Genomic DNA, 26,147 nt, shown 5'->3' with positions numbered 1-26,147 from the left:
AAATAAACAATCTAACCTGACACCTAAAGGAACTAGAGAAAGAAGAACAAACAAAACCCAAAGTTAGCAGAAGGAAAGAAATCATAAAGATCAGAGCAGATATAATGAAATAGAAACAAAGAAAACAATAGCAAAGATCAATAAAACTAAAAGCTGGTTCTTTGAGAAGATAAACAAAATTGATAAACCATTAGCCAGACTCATCAACAAAAAGAGGGAGGGCTTCCCTGGTGGCGCAGTGGTTGAGAGTCCACCTGCCGATGCAGGGGACATGGGTTCATGCCCCGGTCTGGGAAGATCCCACATGCCGCGGAGCATCTGGGCCTGTGAGCCATGGCCGCTGAGCCTGCACGTCTGGAGCCTATGCTCCACAACGGGAGAGGCACAACAGTGAGAGGCCTGCGTACGACAAAAAAAAAAAAAAAAAAGAAAGAAAAAGAAAAAGAGGGAGAGGACTCAAATCAATAAAATTAGAAATGAAAAAGAAGTTACAGCAGACACTGCAGAAATACAAAGCATCCTAAGAGACTACTACAAACAACTCTATGCCAATAAAATGGACCACCTGGAAGAAATGGACAAATTCTTAGAAAGGTATAACCTTCCAAGACTGAACCAGGAAGAAACAGAAAATATGAACAGACCAATCACAAGTAATGAAATTGAAACTGTCATTAAAAATCTTCCAACAAACAAAAGTCCAGGACCAGATGGCTTCACGGGTGAATTCTATCAAACATTTAGAGAAGAGCTAACACCCATCCTTCTCAAACTCTTCCAAAAAAATTGCAGAGGAAGGAACACTCCCAAACTCATTCTTTGAGGCCGCCATCACCCTGATATCAAAACCAGACAATGATACTACAAAAAAAGAAAATTACAGACCAATATCACTGATGACTATAGATGCAAAAATCCTCAACAAAATACTAGGAAACAGAATCCAACAACACATTAAAAGGATCATACACCATGATCAAGTGGGATTTATCCCAGGGATGCAAGGATTGTTCAATATATGCAAATCAATCAATGTGATACACCATATTAACAAACTGAAGGAGAAAAACCATGTGATCATCTCAATAGATGCAGAAAAAGCTTTTGAAAAAATTCAACACCCATTTATGATAAAAACTCTCCAGAAAGTGGGCACAGAGGGAACCTACCTCAACATAATAAAGACTATATAGGACAAACCCACAGCAAACATCATTCTCAATGGAGAAAAACTGAAAGCATTTCCTCTAAGATCAGAAACAAGACAAGGTTGTCCACTCTCACCACTATTATTCAACATTGTTTTGGAAGTTTTAGCCACAGCAATCAGGGATGAAAAAGAAATAAAAGGAATCCAAATTGGAAAAGAAGAAGTAAAGCTGTCACTGTTTGCAGATGACATGATACTATACATAGAGAATCCTAAAGATGCCACCAGAAAACTACTAGAGCTAATCAATGAATTTGGTAAAGTATCAGGTACAAAATTAATGCACAGAAATCTCTTGCATTCCTATACACTAATGATGAAAAATCTGAAAGAGAAATTAAGGAACACTCCTATTTACCACTGTAACAAAAAGAATAAAATACCTAGGAATAAACCTACCAAGGGAGACAAAAGACCTGTATGCAGAAAACTATAAGACACTGATGAAAGAAATTAAAGATGATACCAACAGATGGAGAGATATACCATGTTCTTGGATTGGAAGAATCGATATTGTGAAAATGACTGTACTACCCAAAGCAATCTACAGATTCAATGCAATCCCTATCAAATTACCAATGACATTTTTTACAGAATTAGAACAAAAAATCTTAAAACTTGTATGGAGACAAAAAAGACCCCAAATAGCCAAAGCAGTCTTGAGGGAAAAAATCGGAGTTGGAGGAATCAGACTCCCTGACTTCAGACTATACTACAAAGCTACAGTAATCAAGACAACACAGTACTGGCACAAAAACAGAAATATAGATCAATAGAACAAGACAGAAAGCCCAGACATAAACCCACACACCTATGGTCAACTAATCCATGACAAAGGAGGCAAGGATACACAATGGAGAAAAGACAGTCTCTTCAATAAGTGGTGCTGGGAAAACTGGACAGCTACATGTAAAAAATGAAATTAGAACATTCCTTAACACCATACACAAAAATAAACTCAAAACGGATTAGAGACCTAAATGTAAGACTTGACACTATAAAACTCTTAGAGGAAAACATAAGAACACTCTTTGACATAAATCACAGCAAGATTTTTCTTGATCCACATCCTAGAGTAATGGAAATAAAAACAAGTATAAACAACTGGAACCTAATCAAACTTAAAAGCTTTTGCATAGCAAAGGAAACCATAAATAAGATGAAAAGACAACCCTCAAAATGGGAGAAAATATTTGCAAATGAATCAATGGACAAAGGATTAATCTCTAAAATATATAAACAGCTCATGCAACTCAATGTTAAAAAAATAAACAACCCAATCCAAAAATGGGCAGAAGACCTAAATAGACATTTCTCCAAAGAAGATATACAGATTGCCAACAAACACATGAAAGAATGCTCGACATCACTAATCATTAGAGAAATGCAAATCAAAACTACAATGAGGTATCACCTCACACCAGTTTGAATGGGCATCATCAGAAAATCTACAAACAACAAATGCTAGAGAGGGTGTGGAGAAAAGGGAACCCTCTTGCACTTTTGGTGGGAATGTAAATGGATACAGCCACTATGGAAAACAGTATGGAGGTTCCTTAAAAATCTAAAAATACAATTACCATATGACCCAGCAATCCCACTACTGGGCATATACCCAGAGAAAACCATAATTCAAAAAGACACATGCGGGCCTCCCTGGTGGCGCAAGTGGTTAAGAGTCTGCCTGCCGATGCAGGGGATACGGGTTCGTGCCCCGGTCTGGGAGGATCCCATATGCCGCGGAGCGGCTGGGCCCGTGAGCCATGGCCGCTGGGCCTGCGCATCCGGAGCCTGTGCTCCGCAACGGGAGAGGCCACAACAGTGAGAGGCCCACATACCGCAAAAAGAAAAAAAAAAAAAAAAAAAAAAAGACACATGCACCCCAGTGTTCACTGCAGCACTATTTACAATAGCCAGGTCATGGAAGCAACCTGAATGCCCATCGACAGACTAATGGATAAAGAAGATGTGGTACATATATACAAGGGAATATTACTCAGCCATAAAAAAGAACAAAATTGGATCATTTGTAGAGTTGTGGATGGATCTAGAGACTGTCATACAGAGTGAAGTTAAGTCAGAAAAAGAAAAACAAATATCATATATTAACGCATATATGTGGAACCTAGAAAAATGGTACAGATGAACCAGTTTGTAGGGCAAAAATCGAGACACAGAGGTAGAGAACAAACGTATGGACACCCAGGGCGGGAAGCGGTGGGGGGGTGGGGGTGGGATGAACTGGGCGATTGGGATTGACATGTACACATTGATGTGCATAAAATTGATTACTGATAAGAACCTACTGTATAAAAAATAAAATTAAATTAAAAAAAAAGTTTTGCTTACATATCAATGATATTTCTAGAAAAGAAAAAAAAAAAAAAGGACAGGGACTGGTCGCCAGAAAGACCAAGGTATGGTTAGAGGGTTGGAACTTCCAGCTCCCCAACCTTCAGGGAGGGGAGAAGGGCCAGCGATTGAGTTAATATTCCATAATGCCTACATGATAAAGCTTCCATAAAAACCCCCAAGCTACAGAGTTCAGAGAGCTTCTGGGTTGGTGAACACAAACGTTCCAGGAGGGCAATGCACCCCAACTCCTCAGAAACAAAAGCCCTTGCACTTGGGATCCTTCTGGATCTTGCCCTGGGTATTCTCTTCATCTGGCTGTTCAGCTGTATCCTTTATTATATCCTTTATAATAAAATGGTAAATGTAAATGCATGTTTCCCAGAGTTCTGTGAACCATTATAGCAAGTTTCAAACCTGAGGAGGAGCTTGTGGGAACCTCTGATTGGTAGCCAGTTGGCTACCAGAGCTTCACGGTGAAAGGCTCTCCTCCTTTTCTGCCACTTCCTTTACTGCCTAATCTAGCCCAAATTTCCCTCTTTTTCTAGTATGTAACAGGAGAAATTAAAAATAATAACACAAGTGATTCTTGTTCATATAAATTCAAATTAATTGTGTCTGTGAAATGCAACAGTCTAGTCGTACATCTGTTTGTAAATTAATTTCAGCATTGCTTATATCTGTGATTCTTTGTATTCTCCTGGTTATTACATCTTATTAATTTGCTCATTAATTAATGAAATCTTTTACCCACATTTATTTTATATTTGTATGTGCATCGTGATTTTACCTTTTCAAAAATTACCCTTTAACAAAACACCAAAGTTAACTTATGTACACAAGAAATTCCAGCAAGGAACGCTCAGGGCTGAGGAAGGATTACCTTATCCTAAGTAGTCCCATGGGAGAACCTTCAGTTAAGAGTTCAAGGCCAGGAAGGATGGATTTGTTCTTTCCAGGACTTGTATGGTGAGAATCATGTTATCCATTAACTTTTCACCCTGGCTTTCAGGAAGCTAAGCACCAAATTTGTATTTTTTTTTAATTGTACAGTTTTATTTTATTTTCTTTAAATTTATTTATTTTCTTCTTGGCTGCATGGGCCTTCATTGCTACACACGGGCTTTCTCTAGTTGCGGAGAGGGGGGCTACTCTTCGTTGCAGTGTGCCGGCTTCTCATTGTGGAGCACAGGCTCTAGGTGTGTGGGCTTCAGTAGTTGTGGCAGGTGGGCTCAGTAGTTGTGGCTCGTGGGCTCTAGAGTGCAGGCTCAGTAGTTGTGGCATATGGGCTTAGTTGCTCTGTGGCATGTGGGATCTTCCCGGACCAGGGCACAAATCCATGTCCCCTGCACTGGCAGGCGGACTCTTAACCACTGCACCACCAGGGAAGCGCTAAGCACCAAATTTGAATCTCCATGGTGGCCAGATCAACCTTCGTGATAGACATTTTTATTCTTGTTTGTGGTTCCAACTTTCCATTTCTATCATTTTGTTATAAATATGCAAGCTGCCCTAAATCCTTTGTGAAAAGAAGTATAAAATCCACATAATTGCATAGTATTTAGTTTTAACTCTTTAGTAAAGCCAATTACTTAAAAAATGATTGTGTATTGAGTTACTTTCAAAACATCCATTTTTTAAGAGACCCAATTCAGGAATCCTGGTCAAGTGTGACTATATCTGAAATACTGAACTGGACCAATACCTTTCTTCTACCCACCCAGAAAAGGATCACTCCTGACTCCATGCCCCTCAACTCTACCTACCAAGAGGAGAAGAAAGGTGAATGACGGAGATTTAAGAAGGGGGAGTCAGGGCTTCCCTGATGGCGCAGTGGTTAAGAATCCGCCTGCCAATGTAGGCGACATGGATTCGATCCCTGGTCCAGGAAGATCCCACATGCCACGGAGCAACTAAGCCCATGCGCCACAACTACTGAGCCTGCACTCTAGAGCCCACGAGCCACAACTACTGAAGTCAGCAAGCCACAACTACTGAAGTCTGCACGCCAAGCCCGTGCTCTGCAACGAGAAGCCACCACAAGAAGCCTGCATGCAGCAACAAAGACCCAATGCAGCCAAAAGTAAAAATTAATTATTTTTTTTTAAAAAGAAGGGGGAGTCAGAGGGCTGATATTTGAATAGTTTGTACATACCCAATTATTAGTATAAATATGTGGGAAAGGGAGGGCAGGTATTTTAAAAACGGTGGTACAGGACTTCCCTGGTGGCACAGTGGTTAAGAATCCTCCTACCAATGCAGGGGACACAGGTTTGAGCCCTGGTCCAGGCCACAACTACTGAAGCGCGCGTGCCTAGAGCCTGTGCTCCACAACAAGAGAAGCCACCGCAATGAGAAACCCGCGCACCGCAACAAAGAGCAGCCCCTGCTCGCCACAACTAGAGAAAGCCTGCGCACAGCAACAAAGACCCAACGCAGCCAAAAATAAATAAATAAAATAAATAAATTTATTTTAAATAAAATAAAAAAATAAAATTACAAAAAAAATATTGTGGTACAAAACATAAAAATGGTGAACAAGGTAAATGTTAAGTGTGGAGTTCAGTAGTGCTAAGTATATTCACATTGCTGTACAAGAGATCTCTAGAACCTTTTCATCTTGCAAATCTGAAACTCTGTACCCATTAAACAACTCCCCATTCCCCCTTCCCTGCAGCCCCTGGTAACTAACCACCATTCTACTTTCTGTCTCCATCAATTTGACTACCTTAGATATCTCATGTAAGTGGAATCATACAGTATTTGTCTTTTTGTGACTAGCTTTTTCCACTTAGCATGATGTCCTCAAAGTTCATCTATGTTGTAGCAAGTGTCAGAATGCCCTTCCTTTTTAAAGCTAAATAATAGTCCATTGTAGGTACAGATCACATTTGCTTTATCCATTCATCCGTCGATGGACACTTGGAGTGCTTCTACCTTTTTTTTTTTTTTTTTTGGTTGCACCGGGTCTTAATTGCAGCAGGCAGTCTCCTTAGTTGTGGCTCGCGGGCTCCTTAGTTGCGGCATGTGAACTCTTAGTTGCGGCATCCATGTGGGATCTAGTTCCCTGACCAGGGATGGAACCCAGGCCCCCTCCATTGGGAGTGTGGAGCCTTAACCACTGCGCCACGAGGCAAGTCCCTGCTTCTACCTCTCGACTCTTGTGAAAAGGCTGCAGTGAACGTTCGAATGCAAATCTCTTTGAGTCCTGCTTTCAATTCTTCTGGATATATATCCAGAAGTGAAACTGCTGGATCATATGGTGATGCTATTTTCAGTTTGTTGAGGAACCATAATCATTTTTACAATGGGAAAACCAGGCAAGTCATGGAACCCCAAAGTTACAGAGTGGAGGACTCACTAATCTTTTGCCCTGAGCACAGCCTTCTGTCCACAGCACTCACCACCTCCCCTCCACGTCAAGTGCAAGCAAAGTCTGCTTGGGAATTAACTAAACATACACTGCAACTGTAAACAGAAACAATACTCAGGACTAAATGCAGGGTAGTTTAGAATTAACATCTTACCTATTACGCTGAAATTAATCGCTGCTTCCTTCAAAAGTCTTACTGAGTCCCATAAAGCGCTCTTGGAAAAAATAAGTGAAATTCATGAGCACATAACACATACTTGGATATGAACACTCTCTACGCACTTAGGTCTAAACAGGAATCGAACATGATTACCTCAGGATTGTTTATATGAAAAGTTACACTCTGAGTTCCTAGGTTGAAATCAATCCAAAATTTCTCTAATTTTTCATCTGCAGGTTTTCTCATCTGTAAGATATAATTTCAGCATCAATATCATATGAAAGGGTCAAATGAAAATTACTCCATTAAAAACAGAACTGCTTTTCTGAGAACAACCCTTTCAACAACTTTAAGGTTATAGGGTCACCATTTATTGCCTTACTCATTTCTGCAAAATAGGAGCAAGGTTTCAATTTTATATAAACAATCTATTTCTGGAAAAACCCTACTATACTTGGCAATTTAAAAGATGTTTAAATGTGTCAGATAACTCTAACCATACAAACTTTTTTTTCTGGTGCCAATCACAGAGAAAACTGTTCTATGTTAAAGCAGTAACAATCCACACTGCCTATGGATAGAAACTTCTAGCAAAGGAGGTACTGTGACCAAACATAAATGGTGAATTGCCATCTAACTTCCCATGTGTTAGAATAAGGTTAAGACCTGAAGATTTCAAATTATCTTTATTTTAATTGATTAGTCAGCCCTCTGTATCCACAGGTTCCAAATCCAAAGATTCAACCAAATGTGGATTGAAAATATTTAGGAAAAAGAATTCCAGAAAGTTCTAAAAAGCAAACCTTGATTTTGCCATATGCTGGCCATTATTTACATAGCATTTACATTGTACTGACAACTATTTGCATAGCATTTACATTGTGTTAGGTATCAGATGTAACCTAGAGATGATTTAAAGTACATGGGAGGATGTGTGTACATTATATGCAAATACTAAGCCGTTTTATATATGGGACTTGAATATCCGCAGATTTTGGTATCCACGAGGGGTCCTGGAACCAGTCCCCCATGGGTACCAAGAAATGACTGTATTATAAAATAAATATATGCTCTTAAATAAAGAAGGAAGGAAGGAAAGAAAGACGGAAAGAAGAAAAGGAAAGACAGATTCAAACAATATGATGCTAACAGAAAGAATAAATATCTCCTTCTCTGTCCCTCAAATTCCCATAGGTACCTTTCCATGGGAACCATTACCAATGCCATTGCTTGCTCCCAGATGTGTTCTAGACATACTCAGGAAGTATATACAAAGTTTTTATTCCTCAACAATGGGACAAACACTAGACTTAACTATTCTTCCACTTGTTTTCCAGTAAATAGCATTTCTTGGCCATTGTTCCATCATACGTGTCTACTTTTTAACAGCTATAGCATTGAACAAAGGGTTTTTTTTTAAATTTTATTTTATTTTTTATACAGCAGGTTCTTATCAGTTATCTGTTTTATACATATTAGTGTATACATGTCAATCCCAATTGCCCAATCACACCACCACCACCACCCACCCCCTTCTCCCCTTGGCGTCTATAGGGACAAAGGTTTTAACACAAGTGTATATCACGGGAAGCCAGTGTAAGGACCCCTACTGAAGCTGATGGAAATTTAGAAGTCCTAGAAAGAAGAAGCAAGCAGAGATTGGAATCCTCAGACAACCAGAAAGAAAAACAGACTTGAAATATAGGCATCAGGCTACCAAAATCAGTTCTAGAGAGAAAGAATGTATAACGTAGTCGTGAGCTAATGGCTCAGCTCACAGAGGCCAAGAAGGGGGCCCTCAACCCAAAACAGTGAACTGGTTAACGAGAACATTCTAGAGACACGATGCAGGAAACCTCAGCACAGTCCAGGTTCAGAGACCTAGGAAAAGTTTACCCGGAAATTGAGATGCTGCAGGTTGGGGCACTTTTACAGGAAGGACCTTGTGCCTCTAGAAACCAAAGAAGGGGGTGAAAAGAGAGGGTTCAATTTTGGACTATGAAGTACAAGGCAGAATGATCTAGAGAAAGGAGAGTGACCCTAATTGCTGGGGGTAGAGTGGGAAGCATCTACTGGGTGGAAAGAAGCAATGGACTTGCTCTATTCCCTCCAATCCAGGCGTGAATAATGGTGCTCATCAATAGGATAAAATAAGGCAAGGTTCCTGTAACTGAACTCATGAAGGCAGTATAAACCCTAAAATTCCTTTATGTGGAAGTAACACTAGGGCTCTTCAATAATAAGCTTCAGAGTAAGGCCTAAGAGAAGAAGCAAGTTTCCTTTTTTAAAAAAGCTCTTCTGTGTAGCAAGAGCCATTTGGCCTGATGTAAACCTACCTATGGCTTTCACTATACATCCCCCCACCCTCACAGCCCCTGAAAGAGAGAAAAACATACCTCATGCTCATCAGCAAAAGCAGCAATGCATGGAAATGAATAGACCCTGCAAAACACCTTACAATTAAAAAGTAAAATAAAATATGGATGGACCACACACATGACCTACGGATGTTCTATAAACAAGCATGTATAACTAGGTACACCATTATGTCCCTTGGTACAAAGTATGAAAGGGGCTCTCAAACCTACAAATGGAGATCTACCATGGGCAGAATTCAAATCTCCATCTGGCAGTCTACAAGCCAGGTTTTCAGGTACTATATATAACCTCAACCCAGCTGCTTGGCAAGAGTCCTAATGAAAGGAGTGAATTTAGCCAATATTTTCTTATCAAGAACTTAACTGTCCATAATACGTCTTCCCCTAGTAACCTCAGATCTATAGGAAATTATTCTTCATAAAAGCTCCCTGGAGGATATAAAATTACAACTGCTCCAAATCACAAATAAATATGTTAAAGGCTGATAGAAATCATTTTTAAACACACACGAATGAATCACTAGGCAGAATGTGTCTAATCTTCTGAGGTTTCTACTCAATGGATAACTTAGTAATGCTCAGTAAATTCTGTATCCTACATTCTCTCCTAAAACAAATCATAGATTTTTTTTCTTTTTTTCTTTTTTCTTTTTTTTGCAGTATGCGGGCCTCTCACTGTTGTGGCCTCTCCTGTTGTGGAGCACAGGCTCCGTACACAGAGGCCCAGCGGCCATGGCTCACGGACCCAGCCGCTCCACAGCATGTGGGATCCTCCCGGACCGGGGCACGAACCCGCGTCCCCTGCATCGGCAGGCGGACTCCCAACCACTGTGCCACCAGGAAAGCCCCCTAGATTTTTTTTAAGTATTAGATATTTTCAGAATAGAATTAGTCAATAAAGTAAAGCTCAGAGAAACGTCTTACCTTCTTTGGTCACCAAGTCTGTCATTTAGGTGATTGAGAAACCGTCTACAATCCTTTAAAGTAAATAATGCAAACTTTTTGGTTAAAAAAAAAATCAAGATATTTAATTTAAATACTACCCTTTGCAGCATGTAGAGGCCAGTGTTCGCTACTACATTTCCAGGATCCAGTGACATCACAAGGCTTCACAAGGATTCATTATTAATCACGATAACTAAAATAATACTTTGTGTCAAAAAGAGGAGGCTCCAGACTCATGTTCTGAGCCCCCAGCCATGAGACTTGCAGCTGAGGAATGCTTAGGTCTCCAAAAGTTTTATGTGCAGGAACAAGCAAGAGAAATACCTCTTACTGATGACCTGGATTGTAATATTTGACTAACCCACAGGGTATCCATCTCCCTACCATCTCCCCAGCACAAGGCAACCACAAACCCATGAAACTTATCAATTTGGGGTTTACCCTGGTGTATTTAACCACTGTAGATTTTCCTTATCAGGAGTTCTCTAACCTGCTCCTTCCTGGAATCTCTCTCCTGCTAAAGGCCCTAAGAATAAAGAATACGTTTATAGTTCTCCCAACCAACAGCGACCAGGGAGGCAAACTGTTACTCCCAAATTTCTAAAACCAAAGAGATACTGATCCAGACTTTTATCCCTTTTGTTAGCAAGGACTGTCTGTTGTAGTCAAACAGTCCTCACACTCTGTGTCTAGATTCAGCACTAAATGGACATTAATGTGAACTTTCATCTAAAAGCAGTTCCACTAAGAAGCTGATGGCTCTAGGGGGAAAGTGATTTGAGAAAGAGGATAATTACTTTTGTCTTATGTTCCCCTAATTTCCCTGCAGATGAGAGAACCACACAGAGGGGAAAGGAAACTAATACTGGAGTGTCTACAACATTTCAGGCACTTTTAGTTTCTCTCATTTAATTCTCACAATTCTGAAGTTGGTTTTATTCCCATTTTACAGATGAGAACACTCAGGCTTCACGAGTCAACTATCAGCTCCAAGGACATATTGCACAACACAGGGAATATATAACCAGTATTTTATAATAACTATAAATGGAACTATAACCTCTAAAAATTGTGAACCACTATACTGTACACCTGTAACATATAACATTGTACATCAACTATATTTCAATTAAAAATTTTTTAAAAAAACAAAAGTCAACTACTTTGCCAAAATGTATACATCACATCAGTCGGGGAGGTGGGACCCAAACCCAACTCACGGTATTCCCATTTAGATCAAACTGCATCCTGGCTAAACAACTACTGCAGATCTGGCAACGGGCTTAAAGTCAAATTTAACATATTTCATAATATATTTGAAGGTTCGGATTTAATAAAATCCCAAGTGCTCAGCAGTTTTGACCAGAAAGGCTTTGTTTAACATGAGCACTGTTACTAATAATTTCAGCTTTTCCTACAGAATCACCCTCATCTTAAGAACTTTTTTAAAGGAGAGGGAAAACATTTTAGCTATTTTAGGATAAAGGTGAGCATATAGCAAAGCCATAAACTACATCTGTGCTACTTGAGGACACAATCACAGTGAGGCCGGGTTGCATGGAAGACACCGAAAATTATTGTTCTTCCAAACTGTGAAGGCTGGAGGGCTCACAACACAAGCACCCCATAATACTCCTCTGCTACCAGAGCACCCATGCCAGCTTCAGCCTCCTGTCACCATGCCAGCTACTCTCTGCAAGGCCGAAATGCACATTCTTTTCTTCTCCCACTCTCCCATCCCTTCAAGGTTTGTTGAAAACCACTTCCCACTCCATGACCACTGTCTCTGACTGGATCCATCAAACTCACACAGTTCTGGCTCCAGGCTAAGTTTCCTGTAAAGATGTCCTAATTGTATGCTGGTATCTGGTCCACAAATATTCTGTTTCTATTACCCTCAAGTTATTTCACATAAGTGGGAAACAGGAAGTTTAAGAATGGCGACCTAATCACATTTAAGAAAAAAATCCTCCCCTGAGCCCAACATACAGGAAGGCTCTGAAAGGATGCTTCATAAATATTGATTAAGTGGAATTTTCATGACCAAGAATCTCACCGTCTCAAATTCTCGATCTCTAATTTCTTTGAAAGCCTCAGCAATGGTATCGTCTTCAAACCACTGATGGACAAAGTTTTCCCTTGATTTTTTCATGGTCAGTCTACACAATGCTTCACAGAGAGCCACCTGCTGGTCATAATCTAGAGATTAAAAATACGGCAGACATGGATAATTCTGGGCACAAAGCAAAAGAAAAAATGAGTTCCACACATCAGCATTTGCTCTAAGAAGGTCCATCTTAGAAGACTAGCATTGTGTCTTATAGTTATAAGCAGAAAGACATATCCTGGAGCAATTATAATCATTTAAATTCATCTGTAAGAAATACTAGGGGAAAATCCAAATGATAGGTCAGTATACAACAAATTTTTTAAAAATGATATTTCTGCAATTCATATTTTAGATATATTAAAACATTTATCAAAAGCAACTTTGTCCAAGACTCACAGATAGAACAAACTAGTGGTTACCAGAGGGAAGGGGGGAGGGGCGAGATAGAAGTAAGGGAGTAAGAGGCACAAAGTATTAGGTATAAAATAAGCTACAAGAATATATTGTACAACATGGGGAATACAGCAAATATTTTGTAATAACTGTAAACTGAGTATAACCTTTAAAAATTGTGAATCACTATACTGTACACCTGTAACTTATATAATATTATACATCAACTATACCTCATTGTTTAAAAAGCAGCTTTATCCAGGCTTAAATACGTCTATAAAAATAAAATCCTAAGAAACTGTAGTATTTCACAGCAGATAAACAAAACTACACATAGCGACATGTTTAGATTTCAAACAATTTTAAAGGTAAAAAGCAGGATGCAGCTGGATATGCAAACTTAAATTTGCAAAAACAATAATGTATGTTGCTGTGAATACACAGAATAAAAGTACAAAAATATTCTTGGAAATGAAAAACAAATCCAAGTCAAAGAATTACCTCTACAAATGGTGAGGGGAATTGGATGGGGAGCTGGACACAGGCGCTTTACCTGTAACTCTGATTTATTTAAAAAAGGATTTGAAGCAAATGTGGAAAAAGGATCAAATTTGACTATGCTCATTGGTGAGTAAAGGAATATTCATTAATTATTCTTTATGGTTTTAGCATGCTTAACTCTTTCATCATAAATTAAATATAAAAATCCTAACTTCTATTTTTAATTTGACCACAACTTATTCCCCATAGTTCCAAGATGCTCATAAAACCCCCAATGTCCAATATTTAACATTCTAACATTTAAAATTCTTAATACTTCTTACCACCCACAGTCAAGATTGTCCTTGCAAGGTCTTTCCTGAAACATTTAGATAAATTTCATTTTACTGAGATGAACATAAGTAAAACTCTACTATATTGGCATTAAAATTTTAATCCAAGATGTATATTTTTGAAAGTATTTCAAATTCATTGTCAAAATTTCCTCAACATCACAAATACATTTTTTTGGAAAAATTGTCAAGTTTATATATTAATGACTTACATATACTTTTTACAAAGAAGCTAGAGCTACTATACATTCTGAGGTTCTATTTCTCCCTCTGTAAAGTGAATTATAATTTGATGTTCTCTGAGGATTCATCAAATGCTAAGATCCTGGAATTTTAAGTCACCTCACCAGCCTGTGAGGATGCATACCCTCTTTTTCTTTTTTTTTTTTTAAACATAGTTTGACACCTGGAAGAAATGATACAGTAGGTGCTGTGGGTCTTTCCTATAAGCTTTTGGAACTTATTTTAAAAACTGATAAATTTAAGTTAGAGATGTAATGGGATTAAGTTATCACATTATTGTAACTAACACAGACTCCCATATTGCATATTCACTTAAGAATTTCAGTTAAATGCTAACAAGTGTTGATGTCGATTTTTTAATATCTGAAATAACTCTCACACTAAGGAATAGATTTAAGAAATTTTGTAGTAGTTCAGTTTCTCATAATAAATGGATTGATTTGTCACAATTAAATAGAAGCCTTAGAACAGCACCACTGAGAGTTCTGCTTACTTTTATGTTTGCAGATTTTACATTTGACTTGAAGCACAGAACACTCAAGAACTAGACTAGAACTCAAACAGTAAGGCAGGACCACTGCATTAGTTTGAAAACTTAGGAGAAAACATCAGGTCGGCGTCTCTCCAGATCTAAGTACACCACTAAGGGTAATGATTAACTAATCTATTCAATGAATATTTTGTAGGAAAAATTAAGAGAAAACGCTGCATCCTGCAAAGACAAATTAAATGAACAAACATGATGAGCTCCACGCTCACCAATCACGTCTTTCAGGTCTACACTATGATAAACTGGGTCACCCTGCCTCTTGCTAGTCATGGCTGCATGTCCCCCAAACGATGGTGCGCCACAATGATGTCACCGATGCTGGTTGGTGGTCAGCACACAGTCACAGGTTTAGTTTCAGATTTCAAAACAGGGTGCTGGTGTTGCTCTTCCCATGGTCACACCTTACAACCTTCTCTCCAAATTTCTATGTCCCAGGAACTACATAATTGTGAGTGGGTCACCAAAAAACCCAAAATCCATCCCTTGAAAAGCAATACATACCCTATTGGTATAGGTAATAGCTGGTAACCTTTGAGCATTTGCTCTCTACAAGGTAATGTGCTAATGGCTTTCAATGGATTGCCTGATTCGACCTGTACAGTAACTCTATTGATCAGCATTAAAGTTGACTCCATTTTACAGATGAGCAGACTGAGGTGTAGTGAGCTAAGACTGTGCTCTAGAGGAGCAACCAGCATAAGTGGCCAAACTAGGATTTGAAGCCTGAGGTCTGGCACCACAGTCTGTACTCTTAACATTCTCCTATGAGTCACTAATCCGGTTCACATTCACAATGAAAAATAATCTATAGCCTGAGAAAGCATTTCACCACACAAATTTGATGGGTGGGGGAACAACCCAACAACCCCAAACACCCAAGGAGAACAAAGACTGAGGTGCTACAACCCGGAAAGATTTTGCCCTTACATCACCACCTAATCAGGCCAAGGTCACGTACATAAGACGACACGAGCCTTCCGACAAGACAAGTTGTTTTCTGTCTTCTCGAGGTACAGCTTGCAGAATACCGTTCAAGGTCCTCAGTGCCTGTTGGGAGTTGGGGAAGGTTTTCACAAGGAAGAAACAAAACGGAGACCTGGGCACGAGCTTCTCCACGGGGTCCAGGGCAACTGCTACCAGCACTAGTTGCAACTCACCTCCCGCTGCATCAAATGATTTACACTCTCTTCTGTCACCAGAAATCCTAAGGTGAGTATGAAGGAACCCAACATCTGACTTTTCCCTGAAAGCAGAATTTTCAAAGAATCAAACTGATGCTAAAAAAGAATAAGGAAAGGACTCCTGCACAGCAGGAAGAGGCAATGGCTGAACAGCCATGGGCAGTAAACATTTCAGAAATGATGTAGTCTGAGCAAGGGACAAATCACAGCCTGCTTCAAGATCTAGAAACCCCCAGGCCACAATCGATTTGCACGGCCTAGACTCCCACTGAGGTAAACAGCAGCAGTACGTGCAAAGTGTGACTGTCTGTGATCACTGCATCTCAGGCAAAGCTACTTTTTTGTCCAGAATGAACAATGTGCAAGGGTAGCTCCTGCACACACTTGCCCACTGTTTCTGTGCATTTCTTACATTTGTGTATTTTATAGAAATAAAAATTTTATAATGGTCTTATGCTAACAGAAGCAAAAATTTTTAAGTAAAGTGTTGGTCTTTGTTAAATAGCTTAATCATAGAAACTTCAATGGCTACTTATGTCAGAAAGTAGTAACAAAACAAGGTATGTGGTAATGCTTTATGCTTATTAAACAATAAACTATTATTATTTCATTTACGCACATGGTGTTTAGATATGACAGTGGTAGTGTACACTGCAAAAACTCATGGTAAAGTCCTAACATGACTTTGATAGGTTCAGAGGTGCAATTTGGATATGTGAATTTTTTTCTTTTAACCACACATTGCATACTTTTTAATCCCCATATAACTCATGAAATTGTGGGAATCCAAATCAAGGAGTAGAAATTTTAAAAAGATTCCTCTTCAGACCAAAAAAGCCACACTGATACTGCTGAATGATTTCTGGAAACAAGAAATATGGCCAGGGGCTGAGCCAGAAACTTGCCTGCCGGCTTAAAACTTGAGAGAGAGATTGTAACAGAGCCCAGGTGACCCAGGTGGACAGCAGGGGACCCTAGAGACATTTATGCACTCTGTTAACCAGCAAGTATCAGATGTCATTCGACCTTTTCACTTAAAGAGTAGTAAAGAGAAACTAACAAATATAGCCCTATGAAAAAGGAAGGAGCATAATAAGTTAAGAGGCAGCAAAAAAGTGACTTTTTGAAAAATGCTTACTTCAGGAAATAAAAGATGATAGAAAGCTGGGAAGCCAAATCAAAAGTATCTGATTTATCTGCTCAAAACTCAAAAGAATGTGAATTCTATGAAATAAAAAATTAGATTTGTAAGAGAAGGCAACAGTATAAGATGAACACGGAAGTAAATGAGAAAGAAATATGTAATATGAAAATCTAAGGCATTCTAGATATTTTAATCTGAGAGAATTTAATACAGGGAATTAGTTACAAAAACATAGGTAGCCACTACCACCCCCTATACATCCCTGGAAAACCACGGGGAGAAAGTGGTATTACCAGATCCCAGGAATGAAGGTCACCTAGCAAATGCTGTAGCCACAAATAAGCCAGAGTCACAGGAACTATGCAGTCACTTCCAGAGATAGCACCTCAGCAGAAGGGAGCGGGAGAAATGTCCTTCCTACCTCCAATTTCCTGCCATTGGCTAAACCTGGCAGGCAACCAGCTGGTTAAAAAGCCTAGGAAATTGTTCTCTGCAAAGTAGAGAGAGAGGAAGGCAGAGAGAAATGAATCTGAGAGCAGAGGTAGATCACCACCACCCACGGGTTTCAGGGAAGCAAAGATGTGAGAGCAGAACTGAAGTCCATAGTAGAAGCAATGAGAGCAGAATTAGTTAAAGCATTGGCTTCCAAGAAAAAAGTAGCAATTTCTCTCAAAATACACAGGAAAAAACGAGTGGGAAAAAGATGTGAAGACAAAAAAAAAAAAAAAGATGCAATGGATGAATAATAGATAATCTTAGAAAGAGAAGAGAAGAGAAAGAGTAACTGTAATCATCCTTTCCCACCTCTTCTCTGATGTAACAGTTATGCTCTTGGGTGGGACTAACTAGCTCCAGGGGTGGATCCTCATTGGCTTAAACGATGCAGGGGCAACCCATTCATCTTTTCACAGTGATCGGTTCATTAAGGGGGTGGAGGTGGGGGGACACAAGCAGAGCCAAGCTAGGGCTTTCTTCTGCCGCTGGAGGAAAGTGAACGTTTCTCCCCCAGATGTGAACCAGGAAGCACGGCTCTGGTTGCTGGCCGCCATCTTGCAACCACCAAGGGAGACCAACTTGAGCTCAAAGACAAGACTCTGAGGAGGCAGAATAGAAAGAACTGCAGGAAACAGAGCCTAGCTACAGCCAAGCTGCTCCTGAAACTTCCTGTCTCTGACTTTCTGGTTCCTTGAGCAAATTAAGTCATCTTTAGCACTTAAGGCTGTTTGAACTAGATATCCTGTTACATATACTGAAAGCACTTTAACTCAGCAGTTTTCAACTAGAGGTGATTTTTGCTCCCCTACAGCACACTTGCAATATTTGGAGATGTTGTCACAACTGGGGGAGTAGTAGGGACTGCTATCGACGTCTAGTGGGTAAAGGCCAGGGATGCTGCTAAACGTTCTACAATGTATAGGACAGCCCCCCCCAAACAAAGATTCATCCAACCCGACCCAAATGCCAATATTGCCCAAGTTGAGAAGCCCTGCTCTAACTGATAAAATTATCAAAGAATAAAATTTCCCAAGCTAAAGTAAGATCTGATTTCAAAACAACTCATGAAGAACCACATAAAACAACACGTGTGCACATGTGCTCACAACACTCAATATAAGACAGTGAAACAGTTTTGAGGAGAGACTCTGAACTCTGCAAAGCAAGAGCTATATTGGATAAAAGCCACAAGAACACTCTTAAATGATAAAAAGCACTGACCATGTTCCACCCACATACCCTAATAACCTCTTCAAAATGTATTACAGCAGATGGAGACAAAGCAGAATAAAGAACTCAAGAATGAGAACATCAGGCCATAAACAAGCTGGTAGTGAGCCGTAAATAACTACTGTAAATAAGATTGCAATACAAGGCAAAGAGCAAATACTATTTACAAAGACATATATATATATATATATATATATATATATATATATATATATATAAAATACAGGACTAAAACCCTGGATTAAATTAAATAAATCTGGGTAGAAAATGGAGGAGGAATAAAAACATGTTGAATTCCTTGACATACATAAAGAAGAAATAGGTGCTATTATTTTGGCACTCTCATGTTGATGTTGATAATTAAATTAAGAGCAACAACCAGAAGAATAAAACTAGGACATAAGCCATTCAAATCACTAGAGAGGAGCAAATAGTGAAAGAAAATATAATCCATATAGCAAAGCACAAAACAAAGGAATCATAAAAATGAAACACATACAGCAAGGTGAGGTCATGAGGATGGGGCCCTCATAATGAGAATAGTGCCTTTACAGGATGCCAGAGAGCAGCGTACTCTCTACCCATGTGAAGACACAGCAAGAAGGTGGCTTTCTACAAGCCAGGAACTGTGAGAAAATAAGTTTCTGTTGTTTAAGCCACTCAGCCCATAGTATTAGCATGAGCTAATACAGTCACCTAGAGCAGTGTTTCTTCCATTTGGGACAATGGAGTGACTGCAGGGACTATATGAACCTATTAAGTGGTCCAAGCAACAGCTATAGGCTCAACAGATCTCTCTCATATGTATCTTTTTTTCAAATATGCAGTGTACACACAGTTGTAAATCAATAAAAGTTTATTTTTAAAAGTTACAAAATTCAAAGTAGTTTTTACCACTGGGTATTTTATCAACCAACTTTAGAGACAGGACTATCACTTATGAAGTCCAGAAAAAACTGACCTGCAAGTATTTGGATCCGCTGACTTAGATTATGGAGACCTCTTTTTAAAAATCAACCAAGCACCATGCACACTTAAGCTTCTAGTACTAAATGTCCTCAATTTACAAGATACCATCCACTGTACAATGTAGTGTCAATTTAATAACAGCTTTTCAAAAGAAAAATAAAAAGGTGGACAATAGGGAGCAGACACATGCATTTTAAGATGGCCCTGATTTCTGTGCATCTTTGAGTCCACAGTTTCATAATTCAAAGTGTTTGTTGGGTTACCTTTAACATGAGCCACATTGAACAACATCATCACCCTAGCCTCCAAATTATCTACCTTTTGAGCTCTTGAAAGACAGAGAAAGGCATGAGAATCGGCTCCAAGTTAAACCAGTGCTAACTTTTGCTGTTTTGGAATGACGGAAGTGGCTCTCCATCCCTGATTGGAGCTAAATGGCCAAACGGTGGCAGGAGCAGCTAAATAAAGATGCACCGCAGGCAAATGAGATACATTTTACAACAAAATTCATTTCAGCATCACAATCTGAATACCAATAAGATGGCCAATTAATGCAAATATAATAGTTAAACCCACTTCACTTTTATATATCATTTAGATAAATATTCTTTTCTCTAAACAGGAATATTCTATTAATGAAAGGTATTAAGATTCTATTAATAACAGCCAATTAGTAGTAAATAATACACTTACCTTTACTACTACTTCTGGAAATAATCTAATAAAGAAAAAAGTGAAGCTCGTATTATTTTTTAAAAGCATTATAATCTGTAACATTAATGTGTTAATGCTGATAATTCTCTAACAGGCAGGAGTTGATTTTAACTACAGTAGAAAAAAAATTTAGAGAAATCCTATCTGACTTTCAATTACTTTATTAAAATCAGCCTATCACCTCCAATCAGGTGAATAATATATTTGAAAATAAATCACCTCATTTTTCTATAACATTGGTTATATACATTTGTTACTATTTCATATATTTCTAATAATAAGAGAGTCTTTTAGTAAAACCCACATCTTAGAAAAACACAAGTTTTATGAACAACTTGAAGATTCCTACAAATTACCAATGGTATCTGCTCAGTAAAGCATCCAACCTCATCCTTACCAAGGCTGTGTCAAAAAAGTCTTCTGTCACATTAATCAGAGATGTGTCCGAGGCTAGGTCTGTCATGGTCAGAAATCCTGCTGTTCTTTCAAACCAGGAAGCCATGTACACAAGAGAAGAAACACTAATGCAATCTCTGTGACTGAATAGCTACTGCTCATTCGATAAAATTTCACAACAGAGTTCTATAATTTTAAAGACCCTTTTCCATTTCACTTAGGCCTGGTTCTGAGGCCCCCATCTAGAACACTCCAGAATGGAATCAGACTGCTACAGAGTTGCAACAAGTTCTCAGACACCAGCAAGAACTGGAGACTTTGCCAGGATCATCAACACTAGAAAGGCTTGTAAAGGAGGCAGTGAGTGGTTAAGAAATAAATGAGCCTTGTCTACACAGGAGAAATTCCTGTTACCTGGAAGGCTGTAGAAAACAAGTCATCAAATATCAAAGGACATGCAGATTTTAGAAAGTGCTCCAGAAGTATGCTAGTACAGTACACATGCCTCAGGCCTGGCCACCTTCCTTTTGTCAAAAGCTTCCAGCTAATTGGAGATTTTTTCCCCATAGGAACATACATCCAAGTTCATATTACATTGCTAGAACTGGTGTGATTTTAAATTAACTTACATAAACCTTCCTAGAACATACTTATTCAATAAAGCGAAGGCCATCTTTGGACCGTTTTTTGCTGAGGCTAGTCACTCTTACCAAAAAAAAAAAAAAAAAAAAAAGAAAGAAAGAAAGAAAAAATCTTAGTTAGAAGTCATCAGTTGACTAAGAAGTTAATGACATGAGTTTGTGATGAGTAACTCTTATAGGAGTGGGGCCTTGGAAACTTTGTCCGCTTTATAGCCAGGAACCCAAGGTACCAGCTGAAGACCATGGACAAAACCATCAGCTCTCCATCTTGGCTGCACGTTAGGAAAACGTGGGGAGCTTTGAAATGCCCTGATGCGTGGGACCCGTCATGGATCCAGAAAATCAATCTCTGGTGATGGGACCCACGCAGTGTATCTCGTTAAAGCTCTCCAGGTGATTCTAAGGTACAGCAAGGTTTGGAAGTCACTAGGCAATGTTTCTTTTATCTCAAATCACACAAATATTTGCATTTGATTGAATCATCCACCTCCTGAAGCAAACCTTTCTCCAACAGCCCGAGGGAAGAAATGTTCCTCTACACAGGAAAACTCACCGCTAAGGTGACATTTTCTCCCTCCCCATGTTCATACTCAAAATTCTATGCTTTTAAATACATTTTTGTCACTATTCTATTTATGGCCCCCAATCCTGCCCCCCTCCTAGCCCACCAAAATACACTGGCTGAGTATAGATTCAGAGAAGTGGGGAAAATGCCACATTACTTAATCAAGACTTGGACTAGGAGGTCACTCTGAAGCCATTTATGTGCCGTGATCATACATGGTAACCCATATACCAGCTGCCCTTACAGCTGCATCATTACCAGAAGCCAGATAGTTACTGACAGATGCAATAGCTGTTACTCATTAAGCATATGGTAAGGGACAAGTTAATTCTTCTGGATCTTCAAGTACAGGGCCAAATATATGTTCCTTTCTGTAGGAAATTCTTATTCTATGGAGAATAACTTCCCAGCACACTTCATGTTGAGCCTGCAAACACAGTGGGCTTTAGAAGTGTAAAATCTAGTATCCCATTCACTTTGATAATATCAATCTATTCTCCTTGGCCAAAACCTACATGAATTAATAGTACATGCTTTAGAATGTGTTTAAATTATGGCTGTGGCATTTCGATCACCAGCTAGAATTCCAGTGGGATGTGGAAATTCCTATTTGGTTTCAAAATTCCTGTGGAGACTTGATCTGACACTTTCAACCTTGGGATGGCATTCTTAAGCCTCAAAAGGAATTTCAGTTTGGAGCAGATCCCAATTTATCCCCCCAAATCAGCTTAAGGCTCCAAAGTACCCCTGGAACGTCCCTGCCCCATTTCCTTTGGAGTTTTTGCTCTTTTTCCCTGCTTCCTGTTATCTGCCTAAGTGTATCAGGGAGTTAGATGGGGCTAAATGAAATATATAATTCAAAATGAAATACACACGGCTTGCATAAATACAGCCCTGAGATTTACACTTCCACCCACCCCCTACCCTAGCCGCAGACACTTTTAAAGTTCCTGAGAGAAGTTAGGAAAGCCTGGAGTTTACTCTCTCTCCCCCATGGAGGGGCAGCCCCATAATTAGAGGCAATTTTTTTTTTTTTTTTTTTTTTTTTTTTTTTTTTTGCGGTACGCGGGCCTCTCACTGCTGTGGCCTCTCCCGTTGCGGAGCACAAGCTCCGGACGTGCAGGCTCAGCGGCCATGGCTCACGGGCCCAGCCGCTCCACGGCATGTGGGATCTTCCCGGACCGGGGCACGAACCCGTGTCCCCTGCATCAGCAGGTGGACTCTCAACCACTGCGCCACCAGGGAAGCCCATTAGAGGCATTTTAAAGTGAAAAAGGACAGAGACATTTCCTTTGCCCAACCTGACCTTTATAAACTTCAGGTACTAAAGTCCAGGGGGTAAATCAGAGATTTAATGGCAGCCAGATCACCCTTCCGCCCTCATGTTCTCACCAACAATCAATCACAGGGCTGCAAATCTTATCATAAAAAAAGAGAAATGCAGCAAGAGACTTTGTAAACTCTGCTTTGCTTCCAGGTGCCATTATTAAGGCACGCATGTTACCTCCTGATTAATTAAGAGCAGGTCAGAATTGCGTAACGGGGGTGACTTAGAATAAGCAAAAAGTATTTTGGCATGTTTTTCAGACTCAACTAGGATTTTAGAAAGTTGGAAAGTGGGCTGTGGCTAGGGGAAGTATTTGATAATTTATCCAGGTCCGATCTTGTTGATAAAGTTTATTAACAGAGTTATGGGGGAGTGTGTAACAGTCCACTCTCTCCATCCTATATATCCAAGTTAAATTCACTAATAAAAAACATACTATTACTGCACTGGCTTGTCGAAGGGAGGAGAGGGCTGTGTCCGATGTATTCCTGTACACTCCCCAGACTGCTCTGCCCACCGCATACATCAGGAAACATATGTGGAGCTCAATTTTTGATTGGATGTAGGCAACAAGCACTGGTACCGATTCCTTTTCAAATTTGATTTCAAAGGAACATAAAATACCAAACTAGGCAACTGGATCCTCTCTAGTTCTTTAAGTTACCCAAATCCATACAAAATGAAAAGATGGCACTTATCTTTGGGATCAGTCCCTGCTGAATTAGCAAAGGCTCCTCTTCTTTGAGGCTACCAATGAAGAATCGCTGAACACATTTCAGCAACAGTGAAACACACTGAAATTCATTTTTATCCAGTTCCTTGGGATGAGACCACACTAAGTTAAAAACCTTACATATAGTTACACATTGGCATTCTGGTTACAAATCAAAAAAAACAACTCACTTGCCTTATTTATTGATCTGTCAAGATGGTGTAACAAAAGATTATTATATTTTTGAGGAACGTGGCGCTCTCTCCGTTGAAAATATTCTTCTATTTTCTGAAATCCATCATGGAATGCATTAGTAATAAGTGACTGAAGCTGGAAAGTGGATAGCATGAAAATTACTATTTTTCCCCAAGAACATTTATTTCACAGTAATATTTCTATCATTATCAATAATAATTCAGTGCAGAAATAGAAGGTAAATATAGAGAGTTGTATCTTGAACAGTAATCATGTAGACAATGATTTTGTTGTCTTAAGACAGTAATTGGCAAAATGTGGTTCCTGGACCACCAGCAGCATGGGCATCACCTGGGGACTTGTTAGGAGTCAAACTCTGGGGGCAGGGCCCGTCAGGTGATTCTCATCATGCTAAACTTCGAGAACCGCTGACTCAAGGAAAACTACACCTGAATTACAGGTATCTGTGGGTAGAGACTTTATCCTCAGTAATGTTAGAAATTCTAAACACTATAAAATTCAAGCCTATTATCACTTATTAAGTTACATAAATGGTCATAATAGAAGAAAATGAATTCAACAGTAATAATTACAGTTAAAGGCAATTGATAAATATGCAAATTGCCACAATGAATGAAATTGAACTTTTCTGCCTGAAAGCTTGTTAAGACCTATTTCTAAGTGTGTATGTGTATATATATATATTTGAATAACAGATACATTCTTAAATATCTGTGCTATAAAAGATATTTTAAAAACGCAGTCCAATTCTACAGGCTAAATGACAATATTCTTTTAATAAGGAGTCATTTTACTACCTACAGCCTGAAATTCCACTTTTTCTTAGTATTGATTTAAATAATGAGACAGCATTTGAAATTAAACATTTAAACAGATTTTTAAAGTTACCATACAGTAAGCTTTTTGGAGCCAAGTGGGTTCAGTGCCCTGCAGATGTTATTTAATCCTCACCACCAATCTAGCGGTTACTCTTTATCTGGGGATAATAATAGCAAGGCTGTATGAGATCACCCAGCTGAGATTCATACTCAGATTCTCTGACTCAGCAGTTCAGGCTTCTTCCTACTTAAAACTCTGCCTGGCTTCTCTATACTCAGAACAAATCCAAACTCTTTGCCTTGGTCTGCAAGGCTCTGCACGATTTGATCTCTGTCAGCTTCTCCTGCCTGACTGCCCTGCTGAGTCCTAGAATAAGTCAAGCTCTTCCTTGCCTCAGGGCCTTTGCACTGGCTGTTCTATGCCTTGACTGCTTCTCCCCACCACTTACCATTCTGGCTCCTTGTCACCCCTCAGATCTCAGCTTCAGTATCAACTTTTCAAGTAGGTCTTCCAGGACCTAAAGTTAGTCAAGTGCCTCCCTCCCCCAGCAATTATTCTCCATGACAACGCCCTGTTCCTTTTCTTCCTACTACCTTACTTTTGTTCCTAATCTGTCTCTGACTCTCTACCAGGTTGAAAGCTCTATGAAAGCAAGAATTGTGTCTATTTCGTTCAATACTGTCTACCTCCACCTGGAACAGTGCTAGGTACAAAATAGATTAGGCTATTAGTAGGGTAATCAAAGGCAAAATTGACAAGACGTGGTGATAAACTGGATGAGATTAGGGAAGTAGCAGAAGAGGATTCTTCTGCCTCTTGTTGAGCAACTGGAGGAAAAAGTATGCTGATAGCCCAGGAAACACAGAACTAGCGAGATCACACACACAAAGAACACAAACTTGATCTTTACATAGAAAGCATCCTGTGCCATGCCGCTCCCATCCTTTTCCTGAACAGACTGCAAAGGAACTTCCTTCTCCTGTGTACAAAAAGAGGGTTCTTTTTTAAATTTTATTTCAAAGAAATGCATTAAGTTTAAAATAAAGGTTCATACTGTTTTCCTGAACAAAGCTTTTTGTCCATTCATGCCACTGATTATAGATCTAAGACACTACTTAAAAAAAAAAAACCAAGGGCTTCCATGGTGGCGCAGTGGTTGAGAGTCCGCCTGCCGATGCAGGGGACATGGGT

General features: G+C 39.3%; 1 protein-coding gene across 1 annotated transcript in view; it reads right to left on the bottom strand.

Moving 5' to 3' along the window:
- SYCP2L (synaptonemal complex protein 2 like) overlaps window positions 1–25,914 on the bottom strand; it is a 75,994-nt gene extending 50,080 nt beyond the window's left edge. Inside the window, exons 1-13 of the mRNA XM_060111376.1 lie at window positions 25,867–25,914; window positions 24,117–24,251; window positions 23,908–24,027; window positions 20,678–20,782; window positions 20,260–20,284; window positions 15,705–15,790; window positions 15,506–15,594; window positions 13,746–13,780; window positions 12,475–12,617; window positions 10,398–10,450; window positions 9,492–9,537; window positions 7,249–7,341; window positions 7,090–7,150 (exon numbers count right to left, since the gene is read on the bottom strand). Of these exons, the coding sequence (XP_059967359.1) occupies window positions 7,090–7,150; window positions 7,249–7,341; window positions 9,492–9,537; window positions 10,398–10,450; window positions 12,475–12,617; window positions 13,746–13,780; window positions 15,506–15,594; window positions 15,705–15,790; window positions 20,260–20,284; window positions 20,678–20,782; window positions 23,908–24,027; window positions 24,117–24,251; window positions 25,867–25,887 (1,012 nt within the window). The 5' untranslated portion in view covers window positions 25,888–25,914. The remainder of the gene's footprint in view (window positions 1–7,089; window positions 7,151–7,248; window positions 7,342–9,491; window positions 9,538–10,397; window positions 10,451–12,474; window positions 12,618–13,745; window positions 13,781–15,505; window positions 15,595–15,704; window positions 15,791–20,259; window positions 20,285–20,677; window positions 20,783–23,907; window positions 24,028–24,116; window positions 24,252–25,866) is intronic.
- Between the last annotated feature and the right edge of the window lie 233 nt (window positions 25,915–26,147).

Source organism: Mesoplodon densirostris, chromosome 10 (genome assembly GCF_025265405.1).
Source record: "Mesoplodon densirostris isolate mMesDen1 chromosome 10, mMesDen1 primary haplotype, whole genome shotgun sequence".
Taxonomy (NCBI): Eukaryota; Metazoa; Chordata; class Mammalia; order Artiodactyla; family Ziphiidae; genus Mesoplodon; species Mesoplodon densirostris.
This window is presented reverse-complemented; position numbering and strand designations above follow the sequence as displayed.